Genomic DNA, 12,792 nt, shown 5'->3' on the forward strand with positions numbered 1-12,792 from the left:
CTTAATTACTTGCATTTATTAATGTCTTAAACCCCTGAGGTGGGGATGCAATGCAGGTGTGTGAGCAGGTCCAGCAAGCAGCCCATTTTCCTTATGAAACAGAAAGCAGAAGTGTGATGGTGAACTAGGTCAGGAACACTTGTTCCCAGGGCTGATTCTTCTGGATAAACAAAGATATAAAGAAAAAAAAGAGCACACAGATAAAATAAGCAGAGTGTGTATAAGATAAACCTGTGCCAGCAGTTCCTGAGCCAAGCCCGGAACTACGCCTCCCCCCACAACCCGCAAGCCCTCGAAGGACCAGAAGGCTGAACAACCCCAGCTCCCAGAGAGACGCTCCAGGACCCTTCGCCCCCTTTGTCGGACCCTCTCCTTGTGCTGAGAAAGCACAAGAAAACACTTTGATTTTTTTTTTTTTTTCCCGTGCGGCGGCGCTCGCAGAGGGTCCGGCAGCGCCTCCCCAGCGCGGGGGGGGCCCGAGGGGCGTCCCCGGGTGTCCCGCTCCCCCCGTGTCCCGCTCCCCCCGTGTCCCGCTCCCTCCGTGTCCCGCACCGCGGGGCCGGGAGCGGGGCCGGGGCCGCCCCTGCGGGCGGAGCGGCGCCTGCGCGGCCCCGCGGGGAGCCCCCGCGCCGGCGTCTCGCGAGAGGCGGCGGCGCCGGGACCGGGACGGGCGGAGCAGGAGCGGGAGGAGGAGGAGGAAGAGGAGGAGGAGGAGGAGGGAGGCGAAGGCTCCCCGGCGGGAGGTGAGCGCGGGGCCGCGGCCACTCGGTGCCTGCGGGGCCGGGCGGGGCGCGGTGAGGCGGTGCCGCCCCGGGGCCGGGCCAGCCCCGGTTATGAGGCGCAGCGCGGTGTCCCCCCCTCCCGTCCCTGCGCTCTGCCCGGTGCCAGGTAGGGCTCGGCTCCGGCGGGACACGGGGCATCGTGCGCGGGGCTCTGCGGGGCGGCTCCGCTTCTCCTTCACCTTCCCCGCGGTGCCGCCGGGATGGACATTCCTCGGCGAGCGGGGGGGTCTCAGCCGGGGGGAAAGGGGGCGCAGGGGGGACTTTGTCGCTCCCTGCCTGGGAGGAGGCTGTGGGCAGGTGGGCGTCGGTCTTTTCTCCCGGGTGACAAGAGGTAGAACGAGATGGAACGGCCTCAAGCTGAGGCAGGGAAGGAGCTGCCCGGGGAGCTGGTGGTGACACCGTCCCCTTGGAGGCAGACGTGGATGTGGCGCTGAGGGTCGCGGTTTGGTGGCGGGGCTGACAGTGTTTGGTGAATGGGTTGGTCTCGATGATCTTACAGGTCTTTTCCAACCTTAATGATTCTGGTGTTGGGCCTGAGGCTGGAAGCAGCAGCTCTGCCCGGTGCTCTGCAGCCGGTGCCGCTGGGCTCGGCAGCGACCGAGAGCCATCCCGGGAATCGGCCGCCTCCCGAGCGCAGAGCCCGGCTTGCAGCGCTGCTCCAAGAGATCCGGCGGAAAACGCCGCTAATCCCGCCTGAACTCCACGCGCAAAACTTCACCGCCGAGCTCAGGCTGCAAACTGTGCCTGAATCAGGTGTTTGCGAGGCGGTCGCAGGCAGTGCGGGTGTCGGGGGCTGGTTTCTGGCCCCCCTGTTGGCACACAACGAGAATCCCGGCGTGTTGCTGGCCCGGGCTGCAGCACCGGGGCTGCCGGAGGCGCTTCCTGCGTTTGTAAGGGCGGGGAAGATGCGTGTGCTGGAAGTTTGTGATAAAAGTAGTGGATACGCAGGACATGCTGTGTCTTGGGAGTTTCCTTCTGGAAATTTTAGACACACTGTTATTGTGACAGCTTCCAAGTATGGACATTAAAAAAGAGGCAACTGGCACTGCTAAGCCTGTACAAACCAGGCTTTTTTAGCAGCAATGGGCAGCAATCTACAGCTGCCATGACTGTAGATTAGAATGTTCGGGGTCCAGGGTGAAACATGCAATGCAATTCCTATTTTTCGCTTATGCTGTGCAGTAGTACTAATGTAACCATGGGTTAAAACCACCCTGCTCTGCAAAGAGTGCTAGACTTCTGGAAAGCTAGGGAGAAGCAATGAGGTGAGTGATGGCCAAGCATATGAAATTTGCTTCTTGGTATAGTCTATCTGCTTTGGCTGGTGGTAGCTTGTTCTCCTGCACCTTTAGGAGATTAACTTGGTTCCGTGTCTCTAGAGGCTGATGATTCCCTAAGTGCAACTGGTGCCAGGTGTGTGCAATGGTATGTGGGTACAGAAGGCTGCACAGGTCCAGTGATTGCTGGTAAATTCAGGTGCTCCAAGGGAAATTTTTTTTTTTTGGGGGGGGGGGGGAATTGTATGTTTTTAAAAGTTCTTATTCCACTTCTTTCTGTCTTCAGAAGGAGGTAAAGCCCAAGCAAGCTACCTGAAATCCCATATCTTCACCTGCTAGGACGAGTGGGTGCTGGAGGAGGTGAGCTGGTACTTAGTGCCTGACCTGTGCCATGTGCTTCCCTGGGGGGAAGCTGTGGGAAAGGGACAAGCCTGGGGAAATACAAAGAGACGAGATCTGCACCCAAGCCTTTGGAGGCACACTCATTTCAAAACCATGCCTGTTCACAGAGAGGGGTTATTGCCTCTTGTCTCTGGTGCATGGCTTTGTATAAGCTGCTTTATTTTCTGTAGGCCTTACTGCTCCTGCAAGTGAGATGGAGTTACTTCCCTTTGTGGTGAGGCTGTGAAAGAATGTAGTCCTTGCACAAAGCCAAGAAGAGAGGAAAAAAGAGACACAAATTACTTAAGCTGTTATCTGCCCTGAGAATAAACAGTTACAATCGGGCTGTGAAGTGGAAATAAGGTTTCCAAATCCCCGAGGAGTTGCATCTGCAATAGCTTTTGCAATAAGAGTGCTGGGGACACATCCCTCCTTTCTGGTGTTAAATGAAAGTTTGAGAGGTGATTGTTTGAAACAGCAGCTTGTGATAGGAGAGAATGGGAACAGTGACCTCAGAGTCTGGCTCAAGCTCGGGAGAAGACTCTTTGGTTCATAGCCAGGCCAGGTTCAGGTTGGAGCTGGTCATGGGCTGGCTGCTCAGGGGACTCTGTAGGATGATTATAGCACTTGGTCCACTTCCCAGTTTGCCAGCGTCGTGTCACAGAGGCAGCTTTGTGTGGATCCGGGTGCACGTTCCTGTTGGCTGGTGACTTTGGGTTGAACTTGAATGTAAATTCTTGGCTCTTTCTGGAGACTTCTCCTTTTGATTCTGGCAAGGGGAAGACAGAGACATGTTCCCTCTTATGTGCACAGAGACCTGTAATTTGTCCTTTCAGTTTGGCATCCTTTATGAAGTACTCAGGAAGAGGATGTATCGTAGTCAATAGAGTAACTCTGTTTTCTGCAGTGTTTTCCTCCCAAGGGGGAATTAAGCTGTTTTACTGCTCTTTTCCAGGGCTCCTCTCTGGCACTGGTAGAGTTAATAGAAGTGGAGCCCTTTGCTGCTCACTGCTGTGTGTCTTGGAAAAGCCAAACTCTCTGGCAGGCCTGTGTGCATGTCCTGGAAAGCAGGCTAGAGCCCTTGGGGTGCTCTCAGTAAAGCTGCATTATGATGGTGGCTTTGAGGAAGAGCCCTCCTTCCCTTTGCCCCAGGAATGTGTGTGCCACACACAGTGTCCCGTTTGCTCCTGTCACTGCTGCCGAGAGGGCGATCTGTCCACGCCTGGGCTGGGACAGCTTTGCAGGAATGTCAGCAGGCTGCTGTGCTGCCCGGGGCTGTGGAACCTGCTGGGTATAGGGATAGCAGAAAAGGATGCTCCGTGCAGCTTTCCAGGCTTGCTGCATTCCAGCCAGCCTAGAGGTCTCAAGCAGCGTTGGAAACACAGTGTGCTGGGATTATGTGCGCAGTGGGCACCCTATTCATCCAGAGTGGGAAGCAGTCCCTGCCCTGAGCAGCTAAACGGGCTCGAAAGCAAGAACAGATTTGGGCAAAACGCAAACCCAGGAGTGTGCCAAGCAGAAGGCTTGGCAGCATCCCTCCATTATCTTCTGCTGCTGGACGGAGATGCTTGGCTTGAAGTGCTGACGCACATATGTAATTTGGCCCTTCTTTAGCTCCATGCTCATCTCTCTGGGTGTTTCTTCTTAGGTCTGCTCCATCCTCAGTCTTGACTAGCTAAACGTAGAGAATTACTGCTGAGTAATACCTGCTTCTTGCTCTGCAGACTGTAAAACGTTATGTCTGCAGTTCCTCCAGCTCCTCTTCACAGGCAGAATAAGAGCCTGGCTCCAGAAAAGGCACTTTTTGGTGTTGCAGTGCAAAATTATGTGTTGGGCCACGGCTCTGCTGAAATTCTGGCTCTCCCTAGTTCCAGATTGTAAATAAATACACCAGGGTGGAGAAACCCTAAGCCTTCAGATCTGTGTTTTCTGTCTTTTGGGACAAGCTGACCTAATGCTTCAACATGCAACAATATCTGGTATTGTTCCTGTTTGTAACTAAATTCTTGTCTAATATTTCAAACCTGGACTTTGGTTGTTAAAATCTGGCACCCCTGAGACACAAGCACAGCCACGCAGGGGGCTCCTTACCAGGTCATTAGCTGCAAGGCTGTGCTGAGCACCTTTTCCTTGGGAACGACAAAGCTTAGCACTTCTGCATATCTGAACTCGAGTTCTTCTGTATCTCTCTGCAGGGTGGGGTTGGTGCTGTTTAGGGGTGATGTGAATTGGCTGGGGAGCAACCTCTGTGTTTTGGAGACCCAGCCCTTCATTTTGAAGAGTTTTTCAGGGCAGCTTGTCCTGAAGTGGCTTTGTTTTTCAGAGCTGCTGTTTGCAGGGTTTGTTCTGAAGTCATTGGAAAGATTTGGGATGGCTGCAGAAAGGGCAGTTCTTGTTTTCTATCTGTAGGTGCTGTTCTGTGTTTACAATCAGGGCCTGGACTGTGCTTGGAGGGGAGGAGGACATTGGAGTGATTACTTCTAGCTCCTCACTTTGCTATGTTGTTCTTCCCTGGCTGGAGGCACCAGCTCCTTGATGGCTGAGGGAGAGAACAAGGCTGGTTTGCCAGCCTGCCTCTGCATGCAGCCTTGGACCACAAAACATGCAGCAGGGTGGGGAGATGGATCCCCCTTGAGCATCTTGCTGGTGGAAAGGGGCTGGGAGACACATGGAAAGCAAGGTAGCAGTGAAAAGATGGGACTGGTTGAAGTAAAAAAACCAAACCTGCTGCACCTTCTAGAACAGATGATCTGAGGTGCCCTTTTAACAGTGATTTCATGCCTGTCTTTGGTGATCAAGAGTTTAGTGATGAGTGCGATAGAAATATAAATTATGTTAAACGAGGAAAAGAGGTCCCGAGTCAAGTGTCTGAACACGAACACAGATTTACCAGAGCATCCTTAATCTCAGAAATCATTCAGTTAAAAGTAATTACTCCTTTAGATTTTTATTGATGAGTGGCTCTTATCAGGGCTGTGTCCCTTTGGGGGTTTTTGTAAGAAAACTCTTCGTGTAATCTCTGTTCCTGACAAAATGAAGTAGCTATCAAGAAAGGTTGTGGAGGGAACATCTACTGGGTGCCTTCACACTTATCTACACCGAGTAGATAAGATGGTGTGTTCAGGTCAGTGATGTTCTCTCAGCAGGGACTTGCTTTAGGCACTGAGGCAGTGGCATCTTCAGCCCTGTGTTTATAACTCCAGTAAAGAATTTGTTTTCAGCACAGAGCACCTTCACGGGGAGATAAGACCACATTGTGATATCACAATTTAAAATCATGGATTAAGCCTTCTTTTTTCTCGTGTGTTAGATATGTGTAAAATTCAAGGGGGTGGTTGGCTCTGCATACTTCCTGTATACGGTTGTATACTTTAATACTCTCAAACTTGCTTCTGTGAGCTCTAGGCCTGAAATCATTGTATTTTATTTATTTTTTTTAAATTAAAACAGAGCTTTTCTTGAAATCATGTGATTCCAGAAGCTTGAGATTGATAAAAAGCCACGATTGCTCTGAAACTGATAAAATTGCAACACATTGTGCCTCCTTTTGGCCAGTCAGCTCTTCTCCACAGGGTCTCTCTGGGTACTCTCAGAGTTCTCCCTGTGTGAAAATGGGCATGGCTGGCCCCACAACAAGTCTTGATTGTGCCAGGTCGTTCTCTCCAAACCAGAGGGATTAAGGGCTCAACTGACTTTTTTTTTCTCATGCCTTTCCAGGATCCTGCTCTGCAGCACAATGCTGGATCCCAAGCCTCACTCTGTGAGTCAGAGGTGAATCCAGGTGAAAGTCAGCTACCACAGTAGGAGTCAGGATGACCAAAGCACGGCTCCTCCGTCTCTCTGTGGTGCTGGTCTCCATCTTCATGATCCTCCTGATCATTGTGTACTGGGACAACGTGGGGACAGCTCACTTCTACCTGCACACGTCCTTCTCCAGGCCTCGTTCCCCAGGAGCCATCCCTGGTATCACGGCAGGTGAAGACTGGGAAGCCTTGCCAGATGTAGATGAATTTTTGGCAAAGCTTCTTAGTTCAAGCCTGAGACAGAACAACTCTACCCCCCGAAAGACAGAGCAACTCCTTGTCCAGGGCTCCAACAAGCCTGTGGTGAGTAATTTGGAGGAGAAGGTGCGGGGCTATGACTGGTCTACGCACAAGGACAGGAACAGCCTGGACCAAGAGAAGCTGCAGGTGGAGAGGCAGAGAACGCTGCGGGAGTTTTGTGCCAATTCCAGCTTCACCTTTCCCACCAAGGAGCGCTCCTTTGATGACATCCCAAACTACGAGCTCAACCACCTGATCGTGGATGACCGCCACGGCATCATCTACTGCTACGTGCCCAAGGTGGCCTGCACCAACTGGAAACGAGTGATGATTGTGCTCAGTGAGAGCCTCCTGGACCAGGGCGTCCCGTACCGGAACCCTCTGGACATCCCCCGGGAACACGTCCACAACACCAGCACCCACCTGACGTTCAACAAATTCTGGCGCCGCTACGGGAAGTTCTCCCGGCACCTCATGAAGATCAAGCTGAAGAAGTACACCAAGTTCCTCTTTGTGCGGGACCCTTTTGTCCGCCTCATCTCCGCCTTCCGCAGCAAATTTGAGCTGGAGAACGAGGAGTTCTACCGGCGTTTCGCCATCCCCATGTTAAAGCTCTACTCCAACCACACCAACCTCCCCACCTCCGTTAGCGAGGCCTTCGGGGCAGGCCTCAAAGTCTCCTTTTCTGACTTCATCCAGTACTTACTGGATCCCAGGACAGAGAAGATGACCCCCTTCAATGAGCACTGGAGGCAGATTTACCGCCTGTGCCACCCATGCCAGATAGACTATGATTTCATTGGAAAGCTGGAGACGCTGGATGAGGATGCTGCTTATTTATTGCAGCTCCTCAAAGTGGACAGGCTGCTTCGCTTCCCACCCAGCTACAGGAACAGGACTGCCAGCAGCTGGGAAGATAACTGGTTTGCCAAAATCCCACTGGCTTGGAGGCAGCAGCTCTACAAGCTTTACGAAGCAGATTTTGTACTCTTTGGCTACCCCAAGCCAGAAAACTTGCTTAAAGACTAAAAGTGATTGGGCAGTGGGTGTGGGAGGGAACATCTGAAATACCAAAAATGTTTAAAGCCTCCTCATTTTTGCTCTTAACTCCCTTCCCCATACAGGTTGGTACAATGGAATATATTTTTTCTACTGCTTCCCCTTCCATTTTTGCAATAATGTCAGAATCCAGGGTATTCCAGCCAGCTGTGCATATGCAAAAAATGCCATTTTTTTGGTTATCATTGGTCTTCTGTTTTTTAAAATGTCCCCATATTTTGCAATGGGTCGCTGCCCTTGGTCACTCTGCCAACTGTGTCCTTCAGTAGCTTTTTATTAATACTTTTTAAAAATTAATATATTTAAGATATTTAATACAAAGCGTGTGTCGTGGCAAAGGAAGGGAAGGAATAAAAAAAAAACACAGTAAAAGAAAACCCCAAGAAATTATGCACCTGCCTCTGTGTGTTGTCTCAGGGCTGCTGTTTTGGAGGTCTGAGGTTTGCAGAGCACTCAGATCTCTCTGGAAGCTGGGATGTTGGTGGTGCCTTCACCAGCCAGGTCTGCTGGTGGTCAGCTCCGAGCTGGCTCAAGGCAGATGGAATGGGTCAGTGCCTGACTCTGCCAAACAGTCCTGGAAGAGCGCCAGGGCTCCGGTGACGTGTGCTGCTCACAGCTGGTGAGCCTGATGCCAGGGTCACGGGAAGGAAATGGCGTTGGGAGCAGTGACACCAAGCCTGTGAGGTGCTTCGGGACGTGCAGGTGGCCAACACAGCACCTCTGCACTGCCTCACCTTTTGGGAAAGCAGTGTGGGACTCTACTGTCCAAAAAGCTGAGGTTCAGCCCTTGTATATCTTGCTAGTGTGGAGCATCTCCCTTGACATGTCCTGTTGCAGGATGGTGCCTGACGTTTTTGGAGGTTGTGACCAGCCAGGAGGGGCAGAGTGTGCTCTTGGATGGCCCAGCTGTCCTGGTCACTGCTGTGTGCGCTGCAGGTCCCTCGAGAGCTCTGCTGTGTCCTCATTCCCGTGCATACTTTAAGGGAACGTGGCAGGGATGCAGATGCTTATCCCTGGAAGAAGATCCAAAAGGTTTCTTTCAATAAGCAGATGTCAAGGTGAACTCCAAGTTCGTTTGTTTTCAGTGTGCCAGCTCTCGCTCGTGACACCGCATCCTCGTCCACCGCCTTTCTGCTGATTCCAAGTGACTGGTGCAGATTTGATCATCTGCCTTGCTGGGACCTGCTGCAGGAGTGATGGTTCCCACTGTGCCAGGAGCATGTGGGCTGCTTCCCAAAGGAAATTAATGCCTTTAGAGAGACTTTTTGTGTCTCATCAGCTGAATCTGCTTCTCTTTTTCTTTCTGATTTGCTCTGCAAAAACTGTCGGCTTAGCACATTAGGCAGGCAACTCTTTCAGAGCTGAAATGCTTTATTTCCCTGCACTGTGGATGGTATTGGTGATTAAGGTCCACGGTCAGGCCTTGGGAGGCAGCCCTGTGTTTTGGGCAGACTTCTTTATATTGGCCTTTTACTCAGTTCCTCTCCAAGGCCATGAGTGGGCATGACTTTTTCTGTCTCTCCTCGCTTCCCCAATTTCTGTACACGTACATCTTTTTGGCACTGCATGCTCTTCCTAACAAATACGCTGCATCAAGCTTTTTAACCTGTAAATGAAAGGTAATTGCTGGTAGTTCCACTTGAAACAAAGGGTTTGTTTCTCATTGTATTCACACTGCTCTCCTGTAATTTCTGCAGAGACATTTGCAGTTTAAATGAGCCCGAAGCCATTATCAGGGTCTTGGTGCCTAGCTCCTTACAGCTTGGGAAAAAAGGAAGTGCCTGTTTCTGAGTCATTATTTAAAACTAATAATAGAAAAGTGTTGATCTATTCAATTTTTTTCCCAGTTACCAGCTAATTGCTGCAAAACAGAAAGATGTAGAGAATCTCGTCTCCTGTAATGAGTAATCCCAGGAGTGTCTTGACTCCTGCTACATTTACATTTCTTCAGGGTGGCTTCATCTCACTCTTCAAAGATAAAGCGTGAATGTTTTCATCTCTTGTCTTTTCAGAGTGTTTATTTTTTCCTCTTTTAATTTCCATGTAATTGATGTTTAGTATGAGTAGACGTGGGTGGCTGGGACCGTGGCGCAGATGCTGCGCAAACTTCCTCCCAGCTGCTTCCCCTGCACCTCTTCATCTGGTCCTGTCTCTTCCTGCCCCTCCGACCAGGGCTTGGCTGCTGTACCCTGGTGACACTGCAAACCAGCTGCTGCCTCCTGAGCCACAGTTGTCCTGTGATTCATGGCCATGGCTTGTCCCAGGCAAGAGCCCAGGAGCATCTTTTCAAGGCCTGGCTGTCGGTCATCCAGGGTAGAGGAGGAATGGGCTGCAGAGTGTTACCATCATTTTTGGCAGCAAGGGCCTGGTTGTGCAATTGGCAGAAAAGGTGCAAAATGGCTGCAAATCCTGCCCAGCAGTTGGTGCATGTGATGTGGGAGTCTATCATCTCCACGTGACTGCTTTGTGATTTAACAGCAGTAGAAGTAAAAAAAAACTCCTTTCCCTTGCTGACACTGGCTAGAGAGAGGAAACTGTGGACACCTTTGAATGCTGCCTTCTCTCTCCCCATCCAAAGCTGGATAAAGTGGGTAAATTCCAGATTTATGTGCTAATATGTGCTAATGTACTGCATCATGCTGAAATCCAAATGTGTGAGGCTGCCTGCAGGCTGCCTGCATCCCAATGGCTTCATCAGCCTCCCTGGAAGCTGCAGTCAGGAGAATGTACGGATGGAGTAAGGCCACTGAGGGCTCTGTGTTCTCTGCTTTCCCTCTTTCACCCCACCAAGCCCAGCCTTTACTGACATCTTAGACATTTTAGTGTTTGCAGACTCGTATCCATCCAGTGTGCCGGGTGCTGTTGGCTCTTTCCTCGTTTTCCATTGCCACGCTTCAAAGCACTTGCCCGGGAGGAGCAGTAAAGCTCGGATGGGGAGTGTGCATCTTGCAGTGGTTGGCTTCTGGATTCAAAATAGCTTGTTCCTTGCTGCTCCTTCCTTTTGAAGCCCTCCTTCCCCACCCTGCCACCACTGTGAATGTATTGTTAAGAAGTCAAAGGGGATCCAGGCTGCGCTGAGCTTTGTGGTGAGACCACTGGGTTGCCAGAACTGGGATGTAGCCTCTGGCTTTGGGAATGTGCATTTTTTGTGGGTTTCTTGCTCTGTTCTCATGATGTGAAAGTGTGTATGTGGGGGGGGAGAAGGACAAAGAGTTCAACCAGCCATGCTTCCTTCCCCCTGATTTCCTAAAGGAATTGGAACTTGATATTTGACAAATAATGGCAGGCAGAATGCATCCGTGCTGGCCTGAAGTCAGAAGAGGACTAAAAATCTTGGAGTGTAGATGGTTATGATACTAGTATTGATTTTATGAGGGGTGGAAAAATACTTTGAAGCTGCCTATTTGTGTCTGAATAAACCTGGCTTTGTCATTTCATGCTCAGCCTGCAAAGCTGTGTCCTGTTCCCCTCCTGGCTTGCTTTTCCCTGGGGTTGACCACTTGGCCAAAGTCAGCACGGAGTCTCTAACCAGGCAGAACTGATGTGCAGATGCAAAAATAACCTGGGGTTTGACCAAGATGTTTCCAGCTGGGTAGAACTAAAACCAGCTTTAGTGCTTGCTCAGCATCAGAGCCAAAGTCTTTACACAACCATTGAACAGATTCCGTCCCTTGCTGTCAGATGCCGGATTCACTGTACAGTGGGATTCATGTGACCTGGCTTTGCAGCCCCTGCATCCTCCAGGAAGGGGCTGTCAAGTCTCAGAACTCTTTGCTTTTTGAGCAGTGACATGACTTTGCCAGGGTAGGAGTGTCCTTAACACATGGGTACCTTTGCATCTCTGTATTTTTTGCCTTAACCCTTTAATTCACTTGTGCTTAATGGGGACGAAACTGTAGATCCATTACCCATGGACAACATTTGCCCTGGGATAACATGAAATGAAGTGCTTTGGCTGTGTGTTTTGCATCCTTCAAGGTGGCACTGGGAGGATGGAGGGCAGGGGATGAATGGCAGCATTGAAAGGGTGGTGAAGAAAAGCCAGTTTGTTCCTTCTTACACAAGCTGGACCTTTGCAGCGGCCACGGGGGAAAGCCGGTGACTTGGCAGGGCACTGCAGGGCTGTGGTGCAGAACGGTGCCAGGGAGGGTGTGGGGTGTGATGGCATATAAGCGAGTCGTGTTGCTTGAATTTAAGGGCTTGCCCATGTTGGTCTTGCTTGTAAGCCCTCTAGGCAAGGGCAGCAGGGAAAAATAAAGCAGAATTTAATAAAGCCATTGGTACCTGGCTGTTTGGGGAAGGGATAGGGAGGGTGGGCGGCGCTGGGTCTGGAGCTGGCATAATGCAGCTCTTCTCTTCTATCCTTGATTCAGTCTGATGGGGAATCTAGCTCGGGCTGTGCAGGCCGAGGTTTGTCCTTGCAGGAGCTGGGACGTTTGGCTTGGGAGCTGTGGGGGAGTGCCATGACATGCCGGGAGCGATGCTGGAGAGCCCGGTGCTGGGATGGGAGCGATGCGGGAGAATCGCATTCCCAGGCGGGAGTGACGCAGGAGAGCCCCGTGCTGGGATGGGAGGGATGCCGGAGGGCCCCGTGCTGGGATGGGGGGGATGCTGCAGAGCCCCGTGCTGGGATGGGGGGGATGCTGCAGAGCCCCGTGCTGGGATGGGGGGATGCTCGGCAGGGCGGCGGGTCTGGCCGAGCCTCTCGCTGCTGTGTCTGTACGAGGCGCTGTGGGAGCCGCTCCACAGCGGCCCATCTGAAACCCATTTTGTATTCCTGGGCTCTGACAGATGCCGCTGCCGCTCCCCCCGGCCAGGCTCCTGCGGCAGCAGGAGTCCGTCTCTTATACCCGCTGTCAGCAGCAATTCCTGTCACCGATGCCCTGCGACACGATGAGCAAAGCACAACCCGAGCCCACAGTGCAGTTCCTGTGCTCAGCGGGAGCTTTTATTTGTGCAACCTGTGCTGCAGGTGAGGCTGTCTCAGAGTAGAAAAGTAATTGCTGCCAAAGGCTCTGGAAAACCTCACGGAAGGAGGTGATTTAAAACATATTCTGTAGAATTGTAGAATATCATGAGTTGAAAGGGACCACCACAAGAATCATCGAGTCCAACTCTTAGTCTTTCACAGGACACACCTGGGAGTCACACCATAGGTGCTAATGGAGAATGGTGCAGTAATTTTAACAGACTGCCCCAGAGGGGAAGTGGGGCAAGTAAGTGGGGCTCACCATTTACACCTTAAGACTT

The 12,792-nt window shown here is 51.5% G+C and overlaps 1 protein-coding gene across 3 annotated transcripts; it reads left to right on the forward strand.

Annotated features, from left to right (window-relative positions):
• The first annotated feature begins 625 nt into the window (after positions 1-625).
• CHST12 (carbohydrate sulfotransferase 12) lies at positions 626-11,815 on the forward strand. 3 transcript variants are annotated; one of them, XM_064673164.1, is made up of 2 exons: positions 626-743; positions 6,158-11,815. In XM_064673164.1, the coding sequence occupies exon 2, from the start codon at positions 6,253-6,255 to the stop codon at positions 7,510-7,512; it is 1,260 nt and encodes a 419-aa protein (XP_064529234.1). In that variant the 5' UTR covers positions 626-743; positions 6,158-6,252; the 3' UTR covers positions 7,513-11,815. The 3 variants fall into 3 exon arrangements, with proteins under 3 accessions (XP_064529234.1, XP_064529233.1, XP_064529235.1); XM_064673163.1 differs by lacking the exon at positions 626-743 and adding an exon at positions 761-888; XM_064673165.1 differs by lacking the exon at positions 626-743 and adding an exon at positions 2,317-2,419.
• The last annotated feature ends 977 nt before the right edge of the window (positions 11,816-12,792 follow it).

The sequence above is a fragment of the Pseudopipra pipra genome, chromosome 16 (assembly GCF_036250125.1).
Source record: "Pseudopipra pipra isolate bDixPip1 chromosome 16, bDixPip1.hap1, whole genome shotgun sequence".
NCBI classification, from domain to species: domain Eukaryota; kingdom Metazoa; phylum Chordata; class Aves; order Passeriformes; family Pipridae; genus Pseudopipra; species Pseudopipra pipra.

Coding starts and splice junctions, on each gene's coding strand:
- CHST12 (XM_064673164.1), top strand. CDS start 6,253: ATGACCAAAGCACGGCTCCTCCGTCTCTCTGTGGTGCTGGTCTCCATC.